The sequence below is a fragment of the Lotus japonicus genome, chromosome 3 (assembly GCF_012489685.1).
Source record: "Lotus japonicus ecotype B-129 chromosome 3, LjGifu_v1.2".
Taxonomy (NCBI): domain Eukaryota; kingdom Viridiplantae; phylum Streptophyta; class Magnoliopsida; order Fabales; family Fabaceae; genus Lotus; species Lotus japonicus.
The window spans coordinates 4,750,212-4,774,307 of NC_080043.1; the positions used below are offsets into that span (position 1 = coordinate 4,750,212).

The following is a 24,096-nucleotide window of genomic DNA, read 5'->3' on the forward strand; positions in this document are numbered from 1 at the left end:
AGGGCGTGTGAGACTGAAAAAAACGAATAAGGGTTTCGCTCTATTATTTCCGAGCTCGTGAACACGCGTGTGTTGATCACGTGTTATACACGCGCATCTTTAAAGGTTATGGTTCTGCCCTTGTGTGTTGATTTCAGGAGGTTGTGATACAGATGCTGGTGTTGTGAGTGGGATTAGTTTCTTGTTGGCATATTTTTTGCTAATTTATTTTGATAAATTTCATTTTAACAATGTGGAGTTGCCGCCAAATATATGGATTTCGCAGGTTTTGGTTGGAACTTTTGTAATATGACACCAAATGAAATAGCAAAAAGGTAAATAGGTTGTGGTATGCTCTCATAAATGTTTGGTTTTTTTAAAGGGTAACGGCTCCTTGAACTTTTTTTTTTCACCATTGGGGTTGGAATTTTGTCCCTCACAATTTCACATAAGACTCAATTTTTATCATGTCTTAGGTCCCTCTAAAATTATGGTTCCTTAGTTTAAGTCTCTCTGAAATATGTCACGACAGTATCGGCAGGAGCTTATAACTCCATATTATTTTCAAAATAAGAATGTATACAAAAAACAATATTTATAAGGGTCTAAGCCAAAAGATCTTAATTTTAAAGGGACCAAAAACATATTTAAGCCTAAGTTAATTAACTTTAGATTACTATTTTCGTTCTTTATAAACTGTCTAATTTGAAGTAAAAAATGTGTTCCTATATATCTCTTCGCTTAGAGTTTCAAGAGAGCGTTAATTGATGTTTTCCCAAGTAATGTCCTTGCAGAAGCAGTAAATGACGAAAAATAAAATACATTCTAAATGGTGAAATAGGAAAACAAATAATATTTCTATCAAAATTAATGGCACTCATTAATACATGTATTTATTCTTTTTCTGGACAGTTAATTGGGATCGGAGGTAGTACTTGCTAACCCAAAAAACTTCAAATTACTTAGTTTAACCTTATTTAAATTAGTCATTTGATTAGCCTTATTCCAACTTAGGCCTTACTTGTTACTTAATTGACTTTGATTAACTTAATCTCATATGAATAAGGTTTATAGCTAAATTACTTCAATTGATTTAATTATTTCTAATTAATCATTTATCACTTAACTTTAGCTAATCCTCATATGTGTAGACAATAGACATCACTACCACTACCTTCGTTGTCAGTGCCGCCATCCTAACGTCATTGACACCGCCACCACCACCACCACCAATCTCCACCCCCAGCACCACCATTGCTACCATCATCACCATCACTTTCCAACACCGCCACCACCCGAACCGCCAACGCCACTGCTGCCACTTCTGCCACCGCCGCTCTGCAATTTTGATATGAACGAAGTTGCAGTTTGTATTCAAATAATACTTTTAACACAATTACATTTACAACTGTACCTAATAAACTTCGTGACTCCATTTGAGTTCAACCAAGTCCAAATTGATTAGGCTACTCAGAATTGAATGAAATTCAATCACTCACTAGTGCAAAATTATGTGTACAGCCGTTCAAGTATCATTACTCCCACTCTCCCAATATGCAGAAACCACATGATCTAACAGTATTGAATCCGCTTCTTTCTTAAAGGACAGAATGAAGTTACATATTCCACTGAGAAATCCACTATCTAATACGGTTCTTGAAAAGAAAGTTGACGTTTCCAGGAGATGAAGGATTCCTCCTTGCAGTAATCTGGATGAGTGCACCATCAATAAGCATGCGTTGCAAGACTCTTGCTATGTTCTTTGTGTCATCAATGCCAAGATGGTGACTTCCCATTAATGGTATTTGCAGTTCCTTCACCATTGTAACCATTCCCGTGGCCTGTTATCCATAAACAAGCAAGCATATAATATCTTAAATAAGGATCAATAAAACAAAAGGGAAAAAAAAGAAATAGGGACAAAATTCAACCCAGTCATGGTTAACTTCACTAAATACTATCTTTCTCCATATTACTTCTTGTGTTCTATCATAGGGGCTTAAAATGTATCAAATTCACTCAAAATTTCACAATTTCTTTAGTTCATGACTACATGCTCCAGAGTCTCAACTTTAAATTGATATAAAAATCAATAGCACCCCTCTAGACTTAACCACAACTAATCAATTAATCCACATGTCTTGTTTTCCATGATGGAAAAAGGATTAAAAATTTAAATCATATTCTTATGTCCATTCTAAACTGCGAAAGAACTTACCCTCCTATTATAAAAGTTCAGATAGACATCTTTGAGATTGATCCACTCCACAAAGTATGGAGGAAGTTTTATCTTCGATACTTCACATTGCTGAGGGACCTTTGTCTTCAAATCCCAATTTCCACTACAAGAGCAAAATATTTTGATGTTACAGAACATAGTCAGTTATTCTGGATATATAGGACAGGAAAGTACCGAAACACAGAAAAGACGAAAAAAAATGTATAAGAGATGAACGATGAAATGGTGATATTTACCAAGTTACAAATGCTGCACGGTTAAGTTTCCCACCCATCCACAACTGATGTTGCATCAACCAAGCTTCAAATTCTTGAATAACTTCCTTGAATGGTATGGCTGTGTCATGCCAAACTCTAGGAAAATAAATAAATTATCTAAGAAGCATCTTATATTAGTTGGGTACCAGTGGCATTTTTTGTGGCAATGCATGTGATAATCCCTTGGTTGTTGCTATCATAATACGTCTTCTGAAGTGCTAGCTATTAGTTGCTATCGTCCTTAAATTACATATTACTAAACTTATTTCACTAATATAACACATTATTCATCAGACCTGAGAAATCATAGCAAAAATATACATGCAATCTTATAAATTAAATATGACCATGAAAGAAACATAATGAAGAAAGAGAATGGAGAAGAGTTCAACATGCTTGTTAGGCAAAAATGAAAAAGAAAGCAGAGAAGATTGTATACAGATTAAGATTGTACACAGATTACAAGTATGAATCAGCTTAGTTAAAGTACAATAAGCTGCATACCTATCAACTCCAAATTTTCCATACTTTCCTTCAATGTATTCATTTATTCTTTGTTCGCTCATGACTGTGGGCCTCACAAACCTGTTAAATAGTTAAGGGAACAATGAGAAATTAAAAATGCAAGATAGCAAAACAAATGATGATCCTTTCAGTTATAGGTATATTGCAGTTTTAAATCTATAAAAAACTAACCTAAGAAATCAAAACATATTAACTCAAATATGTAGCAAGACTCACAAAACTGTGGTTGCATTTAAATCTTTAAAACTCAAGAGGCTACAATTCCATTCAAGGGATAAAATATATTATTTAAAAAAAAAGTTCAAATGATGCCTATGTACATATAGATGTTAAACTTTCTAATAATCACTATTCTTAAGAAAAGTAATTTCAACATGTTACCCCTTTATACAGCTATAGAACACAATAAAAAGTAATACAGAAAAAAAAAAGAACAGAACATTTCAGGCAATCCCAGAACATTGCTCTGGCAAGACATGTTACAGAGTCACAGATCAAAACCTGTGGAAAATGTCTTCAACTTGCAAAGTTTTTGCACAAATCTTTAGAACGGGAAACTCAAGAATCTCCACCTTACCCTCTAAATCAAGCACAAGGAAAAAGTCTAGATTTTGAGGGCATATTTTGTTTAACTCAGCGGAGTTCACTTGAAGCTCCCTGGAGCAATCATGATTAAACTTCTCAAGGTGGATAAGATCATCCATCTGCACAATTTGGAGAAAACATAAAAAAAACTGTAAAAATTATATTCACCTACGTAATTGTAAATATAGTACAAAGACAAAGCTCTCAGTTCCTAAGCTGCAAGTCTTATTTTCCAGAATGAGTCATATCATACTCCAATAAATTCAGCTGATGTCTTCATACAATATTCTTCTATACTTAGTAAACATCAAGAAGTGGTATCCCTGAATCAGTAAATCGTCTATCCAGAATGATGCTTGATCCTGTGCTGCAATAGCATATTCTGAAACAGGAAATGATACGATAGGCTAAAAGTTCATATACCAAGTCCATTATGTGGAACCATGTAATGGCACCAGGTTTCCCCTTCATGTACAAGTCTACAAGATATAAACCTACTGAGATTAGTACATGTAACTGAAGACTTGAACAAGCACCATTGACATGGGAAAAAAGAAAAATACTCAATAATCCTAGTATGACACGTAAACATGCTCAGAGTAAACTGATTCTACTCTACTCTACTTATTCACAAGGATAATTCTATATCCTCCTAACTAACAAAAGAAAGAAAAGTAAAGAATACTTCTTATGTAGAAAATAATCTTCATGGTGATAAACAATGCAACAGGGTCATCATGTCATTGTTGACCACTCAAGCAATTTATCAAACACAAGGCATGCAAACCAAAACTAGTACACCCAGAATTCTGTTTCGGAAAAAGATTTCAAATTTGGGCAGAACAAGACAGAAAACAAGATGGGTCATGAAAAAGATGCTACCATGGTGCACTTTCCCTGCGTGTGGTACAGGCACATGGGTTTCCAGCGAGAGCGTGTTGTTGTGTCTGGAGATGGGGTGTTGTCGGAAGTGGAAAGGGAGGCAGAGACGGTGAGGGAGTGCATTGGAGGAAGAGAGGGTGAGGGAGTGCAGTGGTGCAATGTAAGAGGTGAAAGAGAAGAAGAAGAAAGCAATGGATTACGATGGGAGAAAAGCTTGGACAAAGAAGAAGCTCTCAGAAGTGCCATAATCACTTTTCACTCAGCTCAAACTCAAAGCTCTTTGTTCATCATTTTTATACGTTGCACGTGCTGTCCATATTTCTTCTTTTTTCTTCAAAAGAAAAAAATAACATAATTGCAAATCCAATCCAAATACACACTTAGGATATGTTTGAGATGGAAAAAAGTGAGAGAAAAAGAAAATGAAAAAGAAAGAAAGAGAAAAGAAAAAAAAAGTAGAAAATTGGATGATTTTTAAGTAATTTGTTTGAAAATTAAAAAAAAGAGAAGAAAAGTAATGTTTGTAAAATGACATAAACACCCTTAAGTAAAAATATTTACTAATTTTTTTATTACTATTTTTATTTATTTTTTTATTTTCACTAAAAATTAGTTATAATATATAGTAAAATGATGAATTATAATTAGATATTGTGTAATACTTTTTTACACTATTACTGCTTTGTAATTAAACTCGTTAAAACAGGCTGAAAAAAATGGGCTCAGACGCAGTGGATGGTAGAGGCAATTCAATAGAAGGCCTTTATTCACTATTTATTTAAAACGGTTATCATTTAAGATTATACATATAGTTTAAGGGTTCATTTATTGGTTAAGAGATTAGTGAGAATTAGTACTATAATCTTATACTACTATAATCTATTTTCAAAATTAAAAAGTGGCAACACCTTTAGGTGGTACCCTCCACAAAGTTAGAGTTTTTGAAAAACAAAGAACAATAAAGAAAATAATTACGTGCAAGAAAAATTGTTGGCTGTATAACCTTGTTACTTGAAATGAGTAATTAATTTGCATTTAAATGGAATGAATGTAATATGGCTATTTATTTTTTAAGGTGAAAGCCAAATTTTTCTAGGATAGCAAGGTAATGAATGCTTAACCAAACCAAATGGAAAAGGCTTAATGCTTGGATATCAGACATACCATGCTAAATTAGTGGAATTAATCAGTGAGAGATTTAGGTGAAATAGGAAATGGATACAAAATAATTAATGGCACTGGAATGACATTATTCAACAATCCCCCAATAATGGTTAACGACATCCACCACCTGTCACGGTGTAGCATCTTGTTTTATTCAACTACACAGGAGGACATGTTAATTGTTCTGTCTTTATTAATGACATGACATCCACCACTTGTTGCTACTGCTCTCTGCTTGCTACTGTTTTCTATTAATTACTCATTCAACTTCTTTAGGGAAGTTTACGGTAGCTGTATGATATTTCTTGTTTCTGTTTAATGCTTAGTTGGTGGAGTAAAAGCTAATAACCTTGCAATATTGACTGATGCAAGACATTTGTTGCAACATTTGTCATCTCTTTATTTTCTTGATGCTTTGATTTGTATCCAATTAATATACATGCTTGCTTGGTTTCTGGTATATGAAGCCATTGATAGAATAGTTGCCGGTCCTAAAAATGTAGGTTTTTTTATGTTTATGATTGATGCATTTGGTCTTATGGTGAACATCATTGTGGCTTTTTTATTGGCTCATCATTTAAATAAACACAGTGATACTGATAACTTAGAAACATAACAAGAAACAATGGGCAAAAAATCACCCTAGACTTGAGAAAATCAGGAAACAATGAAGCAAATCACCAATTGATTTGGCCAAGATTTTATTATGGAGAAAGAGCCCCTTGCCAACAAATTATTAACACCTTATTTGTGGATTCACCATTGTTGTTTTTACTGTTTTTTAGCATGCCTTTGACAAAAACATTGTATCCTATCCATGCCCTCTGCAAGTGCAGAAGGGTCAGCAGCAAAAGTGATCCGAAGCCAATCTTTAAGCCCTACTGCAGTTCCTGCAAAGAATAACAAAATAAATTAGCAAACTTATGAGTCATTTTAATTAAATGTATTCATAAGCCATCAATTTGGTCACTCAAAGATGAAAATTGCGATCAATTTAATCCTCCAAAGATGAAAAATGTGATCGATTTTAGTCCCTTGCAGAATTATGTGGACATGTTTTCATTAATCAAGTTAAAATGAGGATAACAAACAGAAAGTCCTGAAGCAAAAACTAACAAGTGCCTTTATTATTCTCTACAAAATGAGCAACTCTCCTAATAGAAGATGCACAAAATGGAAAATTAAAGCATGAGTTGCAAAATGGTACCTGGAAGAATGATAACAGATTCCTCCTTTGCAAGTTTGAAAGAGAAATCAATGTCATCACTAATATCTTCCAGCAGCGAAAGATTCAGTTTCACCTGCATTTCATTCAAGAATAAATAAAGAAGATTGTCTTCATAGAAACATTTATTCTGTTCTCAAAAAACTGCTATTATGTGATAGATTTCCCTACTTTCTTACCATCATAGCCATGGACCCTTCAGGTTTGCAAGGGCAAAAAATGCATGGAATATCCTCTATCTTTTTACAACATATTTCTGAGGTATACTTCAAAATCTCAACGGTTTTCTTGAAGAAAACCTCTTCAGTCTGCTTAATTATGCGAGGTACTGCCGCCTGTCAAACAAGAAGTCTTATCAATCAGGTAGAAGAACAAAGTAACTGATAGATGCAGGTCATATGAATACAGAACTAGCAGCGGCATATGAATACTACATCACAAGAGCTATTGAGTTTTCGGAGTAGAATTGAATATTTTTTCAGTAAAATGTCTTTCTAGGATTGCTTCTAGTATAGAGATAAATCTTGTTTACTATAGTGTTCTTTGAAATCTAACATTTTCTTTTTCTTTCTTTCATGCTTCTCTATCTAACCCAGCCTATGCTTTTGCATATCTAGTCCTAAGCCCAGATAAAGGATGAAAGTTGTGTAAGGCTTTCGGCAGCAAACTAAAACTCGCCGAAATCTTTAATCTGGATATATAATGATTATGATCCATATTCTGTTAGTTCTTTTTCAGATGGTAGTTTCAAAGCTTTAACTAAAATTGTGATCATTCTCTTGCAGTTTCTTCAATTAGAAATTATTATTAGCCAAAATAGAACATACATCCATTTCTATACTTTGAAATAAGCATGGAAAAAGAAAATTAGATAACCTGAATGAAAGTGGCTGGACCGCCCAAAAGATCAAAATACTTTTTAATGCGCTCGACTACCTGCATAAAAAACGTGACTTTTAAGATCACACATGGTCATTAATTGAGTACTGCAGAGAACCATTTAGAATTTAGACTTAGCAGTAAAATATTTTAACTATGAGACTTTATATTTTTAAAGTAGTGCAGTTAAATACAATCAATGGTTGAACTTCCTTGTAGAGCAGTACAAAAAACTGAAGTAAACAAAGAGGTAGGTAAGCACAAACAAAATCAAGCATTACATAGTTAAGGATCAATGATCTATGTACCAAGGGATCAATGATCTATGATTTCAGTTAAAAATATTTAAAAGTGGCTTAAACATTTAATGGAAGGGAGTGAAGAGAACCTTAGGTTTCCTAAAAGTACCACATGGATCATTTGTCACAAACCAACCAAGCCTCCATCCAGGTACTATCCATCTCTTAGATAGGGATCCAAGAGTGATAACAGGAACAGTAGAGCCAAAAATTCCCATTGGTACAAAGGGATTGGCCCCAAATGCAAGGTGACCATAAACTTCATCAGCAATCACAACAGTCCCAAGCCTTTTTGCAGTTTCTGCAATCTAAAGTCCAATATAAAAATGATTCAATAACTCCACTTAATGCTATCAAATTTGAGATACAAGTTCTCATATTGAAATTTGTCCAAACTGTGTCTTATTCTCTGTCTCACCAATAAAATGTTACATGATTATTAAAAACCACCATGTGAGTTTATAACTGCTCAACTCATGTCGTTTTTTATTGGTGGGACAGAAAATTGAGATATCATTTGGGAACAGAAGATCTTGATCCCAATGGATCAAGTTCTCTGTCGAACAAGTTATTTGGTTTGGGGCTATATATATTTTTGGTAACTGACCTTCTCCAACTGATGGTAACTATACACATTTCCACAAGGATTCCCAGGGTTTATAATCACCAATGCAACTGTGTTCTGATCTGCAAGAGCTTCAATAGCATCTAGATCAACCTCCCAACCTTTCTCTGGCAGAAGATCATAATGCCTCACTTCTACTTGTCTAAATGACGCAGAAAGTTCATAGATTGGGAAGCCTGGTCTTGGAAGCAAGATGTTCGCACCGGGGCGAGCAAGCAGCGCCATCGAAACATCAATAGCTTGTGTGCATCCACTAGTGATGAAAACATCATCAGATGATAGCTGGTAAGGGAGATCACGTGACAGATATTCAGCAATTGCACTGTCACCAACATGAAAGTAACTTCAGAATTAAGATGCACTCAGTTTAGAATAACATTGTATAATGACAAGAAACAAAACCAAAGCATGTTAATTTATTCTACTGCAGAAACAAAAAGGAAGCAACTAATAGTCTGAAAGTGACTGTGAGATACCAGATTCTCATTCTGATATGTCTTTTTCCTTGTTACTATAGGAACTGAATAAACCATGCTTGGATGTAATAGAAAATATGTCAAAAGAAGAGTTTCAAAAAGTGTACCCTCTAGAAAAATGGGAACAAAACAAAAATCCACATCAAGAACCATAAGCTCCACAACCTTTTCTAACTAGATGGCTTTGACTTTTGTCATAATCATGAATTAGGTAAAATGACATACTATTCAAATCCAAATCTTTCTCAATGGATTGGAATGCAATTTTAAGAAGAAAAAAATCCAAAATAATTTGAAGCATGTTAATGTTGACCGTACAAACCAATTGTTGAGATGTCCCACATTGAGATATATGACTAAAATAGTCCTTATACCGCAGAAGCTAGCTTAGGGGTGAGGATTGCACTACTCTATATAAAAGCTTATTTGGTCATATCTCTGGTTAATGTTAATGTGAGACTTTTCAGCACCAATTGTCAAATCATAAACAATTGCCAAATTAAAACACACATTCATTGCAATCATAAAAGACAGAATTGGAATCAGGACAAGAAAATTGGATTTCTTGATAAGATTATAGAGAGGTAAGCTGGGAAATTAACATTACTTTCTGGTTTGGAGAAGTCCAGCAGTGGGAGCATAACCATGGAACTTGTGAGATTGAAGAGTATCAGCAACAGCATCTTCAGAAACTTTGGTGGTGTGGAAGCATGTGGCTAGTGTTGGGTCACCCATGCCAAGTGAAATAACTCTCTTGCTGCTGCCATCATCAATGGTTTCCATTAAGAGACTGAGAATTCCCTTAATTGTGATGGTGGAAGTTGTCTTGCATTCATGGTTCACACCCACAACACCACTTTCCATAGCTGAGTTTGGAAATGGAACCTTACTAACCTCTGTTTCTTGGGATTGGTAGCTCTCACTATCGCATGAACAAATTTAGACGACAGCTAAGAGTAACCAATGTTTAAGGATGACAATATCGTAAACTTAGTAGTTCTATGCCACGATGCTCCTATTATGATATAGTTCTAACCTCATTCCTATTTATAGGACAATTTCACTTTGTAATATTTATGAAGTATTTAATTTTCTTTTCTAAATTTACCCAACTATATTCAATATGAAAGAGACAATATGAAATTTTAAAAAGTTGTTAATTTCAAGGATGAAATTCATTCATACGGTATGAATGGAGAATGATTTGTTGGGAGAACCCTACCAATTTAATATGAGCTCAAAACCTCGAGAGATCAATCTCATGACTGTCATGAATGAGATATCTTGATAGGAAAAATTAGATAATTAAAGTATAAAGAGAAATTGATTGAATTTGTAGGTTTCTAAACAAAGGGTAATTTATGAAAGTGAATACAACGTTTTACAAATTTATTGTTGGAAAATGACTTTCTTAATCCTAAAAAGTTATATAAAAGTGACTTACAAATAAGAACTCTAATTCTTATGGTGATCAAAGCTAATAAATCACCTTAATGATTTTTTTCCAAGGTATCACCACGTATATGTTATGAAAATTAGTATGAAAATTTCATTAAGTGGGTAAATCTTCCTTAACAAATTCTTCTTTATACACACCACTCAAATATAGAACTCGGGCTAAAATGTTTAAGGAGTCTAATTATCTATTAATTGTACTACACCTTACCGGTAATAAGCATAGATTATTGCAAATGTAATAGATTATGCAACTAATTATAGTGATGATATTCTCATTTTAATATATTAATATTAATATATTGATATGAAAATTTTAAAAATATATATTTGTAAAGACAAATAGGACTGTGAATCCCACACGTCATTAGAATGGCACGGCAATTGTTTGGAAACATTGGATTTTGCTTTGTTGGACAATGATGGGATTGTCCTGGCTTTTCTGAATTCACAGATTGGTTTTCCAACACCACACGTCCGTTAGGTTGTTTTCCCGCGCTTGACAACAAAAAATTTGGTGACGTAGAGAGTCGACTCCTTTAAAATAAAAGACTCAAATTAAAGGTGATCCCTAACGTGGACCACTTTTAAAGTGATTTAATTTTATACCATTTTTTTTAACCTGCTATAATAAGTCAACATATATTTTTTTAAAGAAATTTAATATATGACAAATTTTTAATGATATTTTTTCTTAAAAAAAATAATGTGTGGACCTGCTATACCCAGTCAAAGTAGGTGGTGTAAATTTACACCACCAAAAAATGGTGCATATTAGGTTCTCCCCAAATTAAAAAGAACAACAAATCATAATAATTATTAATAAAGGTTATATATTTTTAAAAGTTAATAAAATAATTAATAATTGTTCTGATTCACTCCATATTTTTTTCATTTTAGATGATGGAGTCGGATTTGTATAAGAGTTTAATTTATATGCACTATTGGTGTAAAGTTTTTTTACACCGTTAACCACTTAGATTTTAAGATGTGAGAAAATTTTTCTTTTTATTTAATTTCATTAATTAACGTGACAAATTCTTAAAATATAATTGGTTGACCGTATAAAAAAAATTTTCACCGTCAGTCGGTGAATTCTGTCGGTGCATCATATTCTTTTTCTCTTTTTATAATTTAGGCTTCTGTGCAAACATTACCTGTGAAAGTCTCGACGGTTGAATTCTTACGAAACATGTGGAAGGAAGCACATCATCTTGGCTGCGATTTGAACCTGACGTTATTATGTGAACTTTAGTTGTGTCAGTCTTACTTTTTTAGTTATTTAATTTCAAATGCTTCTTTAAGTAATGTATGAGTTTGTAACTTAAACGAAAGTATTTTAATATAGTAATTTTTATGATTTAAATAAAAATGATAATGTATATTTTTAAATAACGTGATGTATATAATTTGAATTAATTTTTTCCTTAGTATTTAGAGAAAAATAATTAGAGCATGAAACAAGAAAAGATTGAGAGTTATGAAAATGAAAGGTGGAGGATTTGCATATTATGTGACTATGTGAGGTAATTATAAAAAAGGAGTAAAATAATTATAAATATATAGTAATAAAATATCTATAGAATACTCAGGAGTAATTTAAAAAGTGAAACAAGAAAAAAAAAAAAAAAAGCTAAGTCATAGAAAAAATAATATGTGTATATTTGGAGGTGAAATTACGAGTTGATAAAATATTATATGTAAAATCCACATACACGCATCTTCTATTGTCCGATGATAAATGCAAGATGAAGGACTAAGATAGTCTGTACGAGAGAAGAAATTAAGATCAAAACTGCAAGGCAGTCTACACAAGAGAGCAACAGTCAAATCTATTAGTCCGTATGTGTAACACCCCATTTTCCAATTAGTAGAATATTTATTAATTTATTTTAATTATTATTAGGTTATATTGTGATTTGAATAAATAAGTGATTTTACTATATAATAAGGTGATTATGAGATTTTATTATATAATAAGGTAATTATGTGATTTTATTAGATAATTATGTGATATATGGAGTGAGTAAATTATTTAAATTGTATATGAGTGATATATGTGATTATTATTTAAATCTTATGTGATATAGTATAAGATTTAGATAAATAAGGGTTTTAGGTTTTAAGTGAGTAGTTGGGAGTGGGGCCCATTGTAAGACTATTTAAGGGTTAGGAGTGAATTAGAAAGGGAGAAATCAGAATTTGAGAATTGGAGAAGTTAGCAGAGCAGAAGAAAAGAAGCGTGAAAGAGAGAAGGGGAGAAAAGAGAAGAAAAACCTAGACTTTGATCTTCAAGAGGTAAGGGTTTGGATTCATGTTCTATGGATTAGTATGATAGTGGGTAATGATAGTAAGCTTGATTTAGGAACCCTAGGATACATAAATTCCCAAATTGAAATAGTTAGGGTTTGATTTTAAGATGAATTTTGGGGTAGAAGATAGGCGCGCATGATGCGCGGGTTGCGCGCGGGAAATTTACGAGCTCTTGAACCCTATTTCGAGTTGTGTTAATGACCGAATTTGAAAAAGTAGTATTCATAAAAGTTGTATCCCTTTCTGTTATAAAACTTTTTCCGCTGGTTTCACGTCATTCCGACGTTTGTAGCTCGAGTTAGATGCGTTTTAGTGAGGATAGGTTAAGCTGTCTCGTTTCTCACGAACTGCTGTTAGTGTTAGATTTTTCCTGAATTTTGTACTTCGAATTTCGACTTGAAAATTTACAGGAATTTATAAAACGTGTATAGGGAATCATGATAAAAATATTGTATTTGAGGTATTTCAAAATTCGCCTAGGTTGCTGTACAGTTTATAACCGTTTTAAATAAAATGAGTCATTTTAGGTGCAAATGTTGTTTTTGAAAAAAGATGTGGTGCGCGCGCGTGGTGATGCGCAAGGCGCGGTGGCGCGCGGCCATGGCGAGGGTTGCGCGCGAGGGTGGTGGCGCATGTAGGTAGTGGTGCGCGCGGTAGCGCGCGCATGAGGGGATGGTGCGGGGAGATGACGAGTTTTTGGGGAAAATTAGGAAGAATCCAGTTTTTGTATAATATTTGCAGAACCTGTTATATATGAATTATATTTGATTTACATATGTTTAATAGTTCATTATATGATGTTATTTCTGAATTGATATTATGTGTTAAGTTGTTAAGTTACTGAGATTGCAAGTTGTGTGATTGATAACATGTAAGTGTGTGTTTGGTGAAATTGGAGATGATTTGAATTGTTGAGCTGGTGATGAGGTGATGAATATGCTAAAATAATTAAGACTTGGAGATGGTCTAAATATGCATATGTTTGTTGAGTTTTGCACAATACACTTCATAGTTGTCAAGAGGCAATGTTTGCTAGTTCTCGTGGAGGCTAGTGACTTGTCCCAAAACTGGAGTGATTTTGAAGCCTAGAGCGAGGGCTTTATTGGTGGTTATCTGTCTGGAGTGGACGCGGTGATACCGCTAAGGATAACAACTTTGATACCAAAGACATTTGCACGGGTCTCACTTGAGTCATATGTGTTAGGGAGTTGTTTTTTTTTTTGATACAAGAATCAAAGCACAAAACAAAAGAAAACAAAAAAACAGAAGGCTCCTAAGGCCTTAGGAACGAGATCCCAAGAGCGTCAGCCAAGTGTTAGGGAGTTGTTGATGCTAATTAATGATAATTGTGATATTTTTTGAGATTTGATGTTGTGGTAATTGGAGACAATAATATTTGCTTACTTGATGCTATGAATTATGGAGTATTGTCATAACTGTGAGATTGATTGATTATATTAAATTACATAATTTATTATTTGTTAGTGAAGTGTGAAGAATTTATGTGGGATAGATAAGCTTTTACATTATTTATTATTATGCTTATCCATATGATATGAGTTCTCACCCTTCTGTTGAAATGATGTTCTATGCGACATCGCTCAGGTACCGAGTATAGTGGAGCTTCTCGCGAGGGTTAGTTAAAGGAGCTAGTCTTTAGATATGTTTTTAGTGATGGGAGTCATGCTCTGTTACGTAACACGAGGAAACGTTTAGTATTGCACCTTGATGTTAGGAGATAATTTATGAACTCTCTTTATTTATTTTTGGATTATGTTTTATCTTGTAATTGAAATAAATCCGATGTGCTATGCATATAATGTTATGACATTAAAGTTGGAATTTATATTTTTATTATGAGCATGACATGTGTTTTGATTTATGTTTTGGAGAATAAGTGTGACACCCTCTATGTTATGCATTTTACTCTAATTTAAGCTATAATATTTATGCGGGGTTTAGAGCGCAAGAAAAGACTACCTTGATTGAATGCATCTAGCGTCTACTTGACCAAAGAAAGTGTTTTGAGATATTAAGCTAGCGTCATCTTCAAATTAGAAAATATCTGGAACAATCTTAAAGAGAATGTCCTGGTGGCTCTTTCACCACATCGGTGGCTGAGGCATTGGCCTCACGGTGGGCTCTCTATTTGGCTGGTGATCTGGGCTTCCAAGTGGTGATTGTTGAGGCAGATAACTTAATTGTGTGCTTAGAAGATATATCTGTCATTTTTTCTATTTAGCGTTTGCAGAAGAATGTGTATTGCTTTCTCAATCTTTTCATGTTAATTTTTTTTGTTTATCTCACGTTTTTCGTGCGAGTGGCATAGCCAACTTTATTCTTTCAAGTTTCAATTTTGTTTGGATTGGGGATTTTTTTCCTCTTAGTTTAGCCGGTTTACTTTTGTTGGATGTTACTTCAGCTCATTAATAAAAGTGCATTACGTAAAAAAAAAGTGTTGGATAATCTATTTCATTTATTTAGTACTTTGCTTCCATCTAATTAATCTAATTAATTTAAAATATAGCATTAGCCCTAGTCTGGGCTTCTCCCAGTTTGGAAGCTTTCGGTTTTATGTTCTATTTCACTCTTTTGATGGGATTATTTATTCTATTTTATTTGTAACCTATTTGGCTATTTACATGTCTTTTTTCGAAAAGTGAAAATATATTCAATAATAGAGATAGTTGAGGGAACAACTATGTAATATAGATAGTTACAAACTGTGAAAAACACGCCACCATCAACCAAAGCATCTCAATATATAACAAAAGCATAAACAACAAGAAAAAACTTTTACGAAGAAGCTAAAACACCCCCACTAATAGATCGCCCTACAAGGGATAAAGCTAGATAAACATGACCAATGATGACCAATACCCCAACCTATTTACAAATGTTTCCAAGTGTAACACAAGAAAACAATATGCATTTTTTTCTTCTTTGACTGATGTTACCACTTGCAAAATAGTTGTATGTCTCTACCACAAAAATATATATATATTAATAATAAATTATAATAACAACAAACAAGGGGTGCAGTATTTTGGTTGGTATGCTCGTTTGGGCGTTGCTCTTAAAAGGTGGAGACATACAGTGTATATAAATAATAATTAATTTTTTTATTCATCGAAAAACAATAAGAATTAATGACTTCACACAAGTAAAAAAAATGAAATGATTTTGTATTTATTTAGATTGCCGGTATTAATTTAATCTTGGTTGTTAAGTGAAATATTAATTTATTAAGTGGTGTTCTGTGCTACTTCAGCAGAACCACGAAAATTAATTGTAACTACTATGTATGTTATGAAAATATTTTTAAAAATTATTTCATGAAATAAAAATTTTAAAAACACATTTTCTGAATTTCATTTTGAGAAATAATTGTGAAAGTTCGAGATCGCTCCATTGAGGCAATGGAAGAGATAAAAATGTGGTATTAATTATATAATTTAAAAATCATACCAGCTCGATCAGATTCAACTACTTGTTGAATTAGTTAGGTGTCCATTCAGGCTCGGATGCATGTTACAACTCATGGGGTCATTCAACAAAATGTTTAACATGTGATTCTCCTCTCCACAAATTGAATAATAAATTGGACATTTATCTACCAGATCCTAATCAAGAATTCAATTTCAAGGTAATAAAGAAGACGTAACACTGGCCCAATAACTTGAAAAGGAACACATAGCAAAAAAAAATATTGAAAATCAATGATAGAAACATGTATCCAATTACATCTCTTTATTTTTAATTTTAATTGTTTTTAAACTTTAACTTAATTATGAGATAGCAAATTATTGGATTATAATTGGATAATTGTGCATTTTTTTTACAATGTATGTGCATAGTAATAAAACTCAACTTCTAATGTCCCCGTAGGATAACTCAAGTGGCAGGAGCTGGGGGAACATATGGGTAGGGGGAGGTTCAGGGATCGATTCATGGCGGGTGCAATTTATCAGTCTGATGTAAAAAGTAAAACTCAACTTCTAATATTAATGTTTTATATTTTATGTTATAGATATATATTTTGAAAAAAATATTTATATATATTTTGGCCCCACGACATGAAATTCCTGGATCCGTCACTGTGTCCATTGCATTTAAACCAAAACACCAATTGTAAAATAATAATGATTTATTCACACCTTATTTTTTCTTTCATCTCATTTTCACTCTTTTTTATTCTTATTTGTCTACATTTTCTATCATATTACTTATCAAACTCATTTCTCACTTTTATTTTATAAGGCTGAAATGTGAAGAAATTATTATTTATTGTCAAAACTAGTAAGAACCAATAAGTATTGGTCAAACTAGAAGAAAAATTGGACCGCACAATTTCCCAAAAACTGATTTTTCTGTACCTTTCTTTTATACAATTAAATTTATTTATTTTAGCTTCCCAAATGTCACCAAAAAAATTAGGGTTGACTGTTAAATGAAGTTATCTATGGTAGATTCTACCTTTAAGAATTAAGATATTGGCCTAATTCCCGGTTAAATTTAGGTACAAATTAATTGTAAAATAACTATCTATAACTAAATGTAGTTAGGCATATATCACATATTAATTGTGAATTAGCTATATATGAATGAATAACTATCTTATAACTAAATGTACTAGTAATCTGCCGTAACATATTAATTGTGAATTAGCTATATATGAATGAATAACTATCTTGTAATTAAATGTACTAGTGATCTTCCATAACATATTAATTGTGAATTAGCTATGAATTACCTATCTATATGTATACCTACCGACAAGGTCATTAAACATGTAGTTTAAAATTCGATTTGTGATCGAGCAATGAGTATGGAAAAATTTGTTAGGAAATACCTACTTACTCTATCATTCGACCCGAACCCACTCCACCACAGTTCTTTAGGTAAAAGATAGATACTAATAATTAACAAGGATCCATGAATTCAAGTTGTGAAATGCATATACATATAATTAGTTATTGGTTGCTGTTGTGAAATGTACATATAATTTAAGTTGTGATCTGCAATGTGTCAGGGAGTGGGATCAATTCTTTATATTGGTTGCTGTCATACTGTCATGTGCGGTTGTGGGTTATTTGCCTATCTTTTCTTTTGCTGTTGTGATGGGCCGTTGTTTCTAGCTTGTACGTATGTGGGCTCTTAGTGAGTTACTAAGGGTGTTAATTATTCTGGTGAAATAGTATTTGGCTATTTGCAGTAGGTGGTTTGGTTCATTTTACCTGTGTGGTAGGTTTGGTTTTTTCTTTCTTTTTTTCTATTGTATTCGGTTGGGGCACCTCTTGTGCTCCCCATTAATAGACATTTGGCTTATCTAAAAAAAACATATAATTAGTTATAAATTTATAATTATTTCAAAAAAAATTATAAATTTATAATATTAAAAACGTAGCATATTATTATCATAAGATTGATATATTCTCACCGCTCCATCATTTTGCTTCCTTCATTCTAAACTAAAATTAAAATATAAAACTACATATATATATATTACCAAAAAGCTAACAGGAAAAGCAAAACTAGTCTTGTATTACCTGGATATTTCAAGCAAGAAAATGGAATAATTCTTCTTCGTTCTTCTAAACAATGCCTTCACCCTCAACTCCACTACACAAATGGATGAATGATAGAGTGTTTTTTTAATTTTCCAACGCTAGAGCCACTTGTACCAGTAGAAATTTATAGGATTTGTCCTTTGGCACGAGTTCTGACATGGAACGTGAACAAAAAAAGTTCATTTTTTAAATTTTTTAGTCAAGATAAGTTTGATGATTCATTATCCTATCTACTAGTTTTTTTATTCATGCATATGATCGATGTTGACAAAGGAAGCATAATCCTCATATTTACCATACTATGCATCAAGTTGAGTATTGCACGACATCTCCTCTCTCCATATTAGAACTATATATGTGCATAGAACACATATCCTTATCTTCTTTTTTTACAGTATATCCTTGTCTATTAAATTAAAACTAAAAGACAAATCTATATATATATGTAAAGCTCACTTGAGCTATAAGTGTTAAATGCATTAAATAATAAAGTTAAAAAAATTAAATTTTTATTCAACTTTCAATATAATGTAACTTTTGAAACATCTCTCAATCTTTTTGTTTTTTGACTTTACAAATGCCAATATGATGTAATCTTTGAATTAAATTATAATTTTTTTATTAAATACATTAAATATAAAGATTGAAAACTGAAAGAAATTAACTAAAGACTATTTAGCTACCTATACTAAATAATACAAATATTTCTTTATTTTAGGAAAAAAATCATCAAGTATAAAAAAAAAATACATTAAATCATATGGCAGTACTATATATTAAATAGTAAAAATAGAAAATACATTAAATAATAAAAACTCATGTTTGTGTTAATTGTATTATCGATTAATTATAAATTTTAGTTACTTATAAGAAAATAGTTTATCCAATATTAATTTAAAAAAATTAGAATATTAATTATCAATCATAAATTGAAGGGGAGAAAATTAATATAAATTAAGTAATATTTTGATATACAAAAAATATTGAGAGTTAAAATTAATTATAATAAAATAATATTTATTAAAAATAATTAAGAAAAAGTAGTCTTTAAATAAAAAGTGGAACTCTATCGGTATTTACCGTTAACTATAATGTGTGTGTATTCGTTGAAAAAATTCTTAAAATATAATTTTTGATTTATTATATATTAGTAGAAATGTCTTGAGAAAGAATAACATAGTAAAATAACTATGACCAAAGTTGAATAAATTTAAGTCTAATAAATAATTCTTTACACTAAAAAATCATTTCTTATTATAAAAAGTTAAAATTATTTTATTGTGGATATAAAGTGTAAACAATATGTCATTATAAATTATTTATGATATTAAAAACTTAGTACTTGAATATATTTCAAATTCACATAATGAATTTCTATATTTTCAAATGAATAAAATATTAAGACTACTTCAATACTAATTATTTAATATCAATTACTAGAGTCTGGAGAGAAATGCACGCGTGTGTAATAACAAAGTTATTTCTCTTCAACATATATGAGACTATTGCTTGGTTTGTGTGTTTTGGTGGGTCAAGGGGAAGTGGAATGATTGTCGATATGATTTGGAGCAGTTTGCTAGAGGCTTTGAGCGTATTGAATGGCCATGAAAACAAAAGATGCCACGAACAATGTATTGGGAGTCACCGTCAGCCACTGTTTTGAAGTTTAATGTGGATGGGGCGTCGAAAGGGAACCCAATGGTGAGTGGTATTGGCATGGTTTTGAGGGATCAAGAAGGGGAGGTTTCAGGTTACTTTGCAAAAGGAACTAAAATGTTGTGGGCTTTTGACAAAGGTTCAAGTAGTGTTACATGCTTTGTTATTTTTCCAGCAATTTAAATTTTCAAATGTGGTGGTTGAGAGTGATTCCTCCTTAGGGTTGGATGAGTGTCTAGGGGAGATAGGAGGTCAAGGAAATTGGAACATATATTTAATCATATAGATCATTAGATGTCTATAATTCAGTGTGTTGGTGTGGTGCATGTATTGCGTCACTCTGACAAACTTTTTGACAAATCAAGGGTGTGGTAGGGAACAACAGATATGGGTATGTTGTGATCAAATGCAATTATCTAAATGAGAAGGTTGTTCTCATTTTTATTGTGTTTCAATACAGTTTTCTTTTTAAAAAAATATCAATTATTAAATTTGAGTAAACTCGAATTCTATTCAATGAAATGTCTCACCTCCATTATTATTTAATTTATTATATTTTATGATTACACATATTTTAATATTTATATATTTATTAAAACTATAATAATCATATATAATTTTTAAAAAATTATAAATAAACCCGTGCAACGCACGGGTATAATTTCTAGTAATTAATAAATGGGACTTATGATTTCTAAAGACACGTGCAGGTCGGTTAAATTATCATAAAACTAACTACTACTATCTTAAAATAATAAAGGATAACACAATAATTAGCAATATTAAAGAAGGGAAAGAGATGAGATTAGCTAGTTCATTTTGGGATAGGGATTTATTTAGTATTAGAAGAAAAACGAGGGCTAATGGAGAATTTAGGTAGAAAAATAAGGAAACGTATCAAAGTGTGTTCTCTAGACTAATAAGCACCTCATCCTTGACCCAACTTTAGAATATGAAAAATTGAAAATGTACAATCTTAAAACTTAGATATTCTTAAGCTTATCCAGAAATTCTCTAATTTCTAGAATGTATATTTTTTTTCTAGTACTGGAAATTAATTTCCAGCACCAATTTCACATAACTTCTGAAAATCAATTTTGGAATGTGAAAAATAGATTCTGAAAAGTCAATTTCTGATATATATAATATAAACACTAAAAAAAAAAACTGACATAAGCATGCATTTTCATTGCTTACGTAATGAGTGGGGTGATGTTTTTTACTTTTTAGAGGTAATAAAAAAAGGCGTCTTGGTTAGAAAAAAAAGAAGCAAAACTTGGTGTTAAAAGAAATTCACATAGAACTATCAAACATTCACAACGCGGCCCAGAGACGTTTGGCATTTTGCGGAAAACTTTGGGCTTTTTGCTAGCAAGAAAATGATATTGTTTGCAGAAGACTTTGGGCTATTTGCTAGAAGCCTAGAAATAAAAGAAACAATTTTTCCTGTGAATTTTACTTCGCAAAGGAAAGTTTAGTGTAATAATTTTCAAAAAAAACTTTGCGAGTGTTTTAAACCAACGCAAAATGATCACCATAAAATTGGAAGCAAAATTCACAGGAAAAAAAAATGTTTTTTAATGTTTGTAGTATATCATTGTATGTGAATCATTATTATTTATAACCACTAATGATGTTGTGGTCTGTGATAGCTCCAATAGCCTCTAGATCAAACTTTCACCATCATAATGCCTCACTTCAACTCCTCTAGTCCTAAGTAAAGTTTAATTGGTAGATTGGGAAGCATGATTTAAGTTTAACAAGATAATCGGTGATTGCAAAACCACCAGCCCCATTTTTAGTTAGCAATTTCAGTCACAAAAGAGATTAGAAAAAGGGGTCATATAATTCATGCAATGTAGATAATAAACAAATATGGGTGTTCATGGATCGGTTTGGCTCGAATTTATGTAAAATATAATTCAAACCGATAAATTCTTGCTAGATTGGTTTTGTTTAGGTCAGCCCAAGCAGTTGTACGACTAACAACTGTCCTAGTCAACTAAATGACTACAGGACCAAGTGATCATCAAGTTGGCCGGCCAAGCCGACCAAACACATAATCTATACTTTCTAACCTATTATCCTAGAATAAGGATAAGTTGATGGAATTGATGATCAAACTCACCAAAGTAAGTTGGCTATCTCAAATACCAATTACACTATAGTCTCGTAAAGAGCAAACATTTTAACCACTATATATACAAGTTTGATCAAACTGTAAGTTAAGTATTACTCATAATTGCTTTCATATTACTCTTCAAGATTTAGTGTGAGTTCTCTCTTTGATCCATTGCTAACTTGAGCTTCATGGTGCATTTTTCTCACTCCTCCACCATGCTCTTATCCATTCACACAACTGTGCACCACCACGATTGAACGATAATATCTATGCTTATATTATGGAAGAATAATTGGTGTCGTCTATAAAGAATCGTTGTAATTCAATCCCATTACAATGCTGGAAATAGGGCATGGACAATTACCATGGCGATGTGGATGCAAGTGTCTCTACCTACTCTTGAACTTCTTCCAACCGGGAACTCTTAGCCGTAGCATGTCCTTTTACGCCAAGTTCAACTTCTTACATATCGCCTCTAGTCCCTCTTTCATCTTCAGCTCGCCATCCCGAGCCTTCACAATAATTTCACCCTTAAGACCTTAGCATTCTCCTCCTTTGCCACCTTGCAGATTTTCTTCAAATCTCAAGATAACACCTCATCCTTTTTGGTCAGCTCGGTAATTGTCGTCTTGAGAATGTTAGATTCGGAAGATAGTGGCTTACTTCTCAAGGTATTTCAAGCATCTGCACTTGATGTCACCATATGCATAGGCCAAATCAACTAGCGACTCAAGAGAGATAGGGGTGTTTGCATCCCAAACAAAACCTCAGACTTTCGAAGAGTGAACATTTTTTTCCCCCGAGAAATAATCAACCTTGGACTTCTTGATGGATTGAAGGGTGATCTACTCAACCCTTCGCTTATATCCTACGTTCCTTGGGATAGATTTTGGCTGAGGTTTGGTGGTGTTCGATCAAGGAGAAAGTTTTAGTTTGATCGTCAACTTAGCCTTGTCAGACTTGAAAATTGTATGAAGATTAAGATCTGCATTTGGGGGCACGACAATACCGGCTTTCTTCTAGTTCGGGAGGGCTTGGAGGTCGGCAAGAAATTCCCCCAACATCTCATCACGACTCTTTTCACATATTGACTTGAGCTTCAGAATTCCTTTTGCAAGTGACCTTGATGGTCCAACCATTGAAGCATGAAATTCGATCACTCCTATCGTTGTCCATATACGTTGGTTCAAAGAATTCACCCCTCAAGGCTTGATCTTGAATTTTTTTTTTCCAAATTAAACTCAAATATATATAGTCAACAGGTAAATAAGTAAGTATATTTGTGTTTACTATAGAAACCATTTTCAACAAAACCCTCATAAGTTTGGTACTTAACTACTTATAAGTAATGTAAAATCACCTGTCATGTTTCACCTCTCTAATTTCTACCTTCATGTCGATGGGGGTAAAATTAGTGTGAACAAATTTTTTTCTTTAATGAATCTTTACCATTAGTGCCTGTTTTCTATTTGGAAAATTTAGTTATGACTTATCGATTACTTTAAAAATCCAATTTTATTTATTCACCATGATTTCAGATTAATGTACTTTGTATTATGAGCACTAGTACTATAGTCAGTTGGGTTAGCATAGAGCAGCAGCAACCCAAATATCAATGAAGAATCAGACGGCGCAAATCAAACAAAGACACCAACAAAAGGACGAGCCACAATCTGACACGTCATGGGTCCCACCCACCCCACCACTTTGCCTTATTATTGTTCCATATTTATGATTACCCAAAAACTTTTGATTATTACAACCTGTGCCCCTGTCTGTCAAGGACGGCGGAACATGACCTCATCCTGCCGTCACGCGCCACCTCGATCCACGCGCCACCCTGCC

The 24,096-nt window shown here is 32.7% G+C and overlaps 2 protein-coding genes across 2 annotated transcripts; both read right to left on the minus strand.

The window, feature by feature from the left end:
- Positions 1-1,331: 1,331 nt before the first annotated feature.
- LOC130749802 (uncharacterized exonuclease domain-containing protein At3g15140) lies at positions 1,332-4,750 on the minus strand. Its single transcript, XM_057603169.1, has 6 exons — positions 4,468-4,750; positions 3,502-3,704; positions 2,980-3,060; positions 2,455-2,571; positions 2,198-2,321; positions 1,332-1,820 (listed from the first exon to the last, which is right to left on the minus strand). Exons 1-6 carry the CDS (start codon positions 4,711-4,713, stop codon positions 1,620-1,622), a joined length of 972 nt encoding a protein of 323 aa, XP_057459152.1. The 5' UTR covers positions 4,714-4,750; the 3' UTR covers positions 1,332-1,619.
- A 1,423-nt stretch (positions 4,751-6,173) lies between these two features.
- On the minus strand, positions 6,174-10,165 carry LOC130748625 (probable aminotransferase TAT2). The gene is made up of 7 exons (XM_057601855.1): positions 9,743-10,165; positions 8,642-8,981; positions 8,124-8,342; positions 7,733-7,792; positions 7,036-7,191; positions 6,839-6,932; positions 6,174-6,521 (listed from the first exon to the last, which is right to left on the minus strand). The coding sequence occupies exons 1-7, from the start codon at positions 9,997-9,999 to the stop codon at positions 6,403-6,405; spliced, it is 1,245 nt and encodes a 414-aa protein (XP_057457838.1). The 5' UTR covers positions 10,000-10,165; the 3' UTR covers positions 6,174-6,402.
- Positions 10,166-24,096: the final 13,931 nt, after the last annotated feature.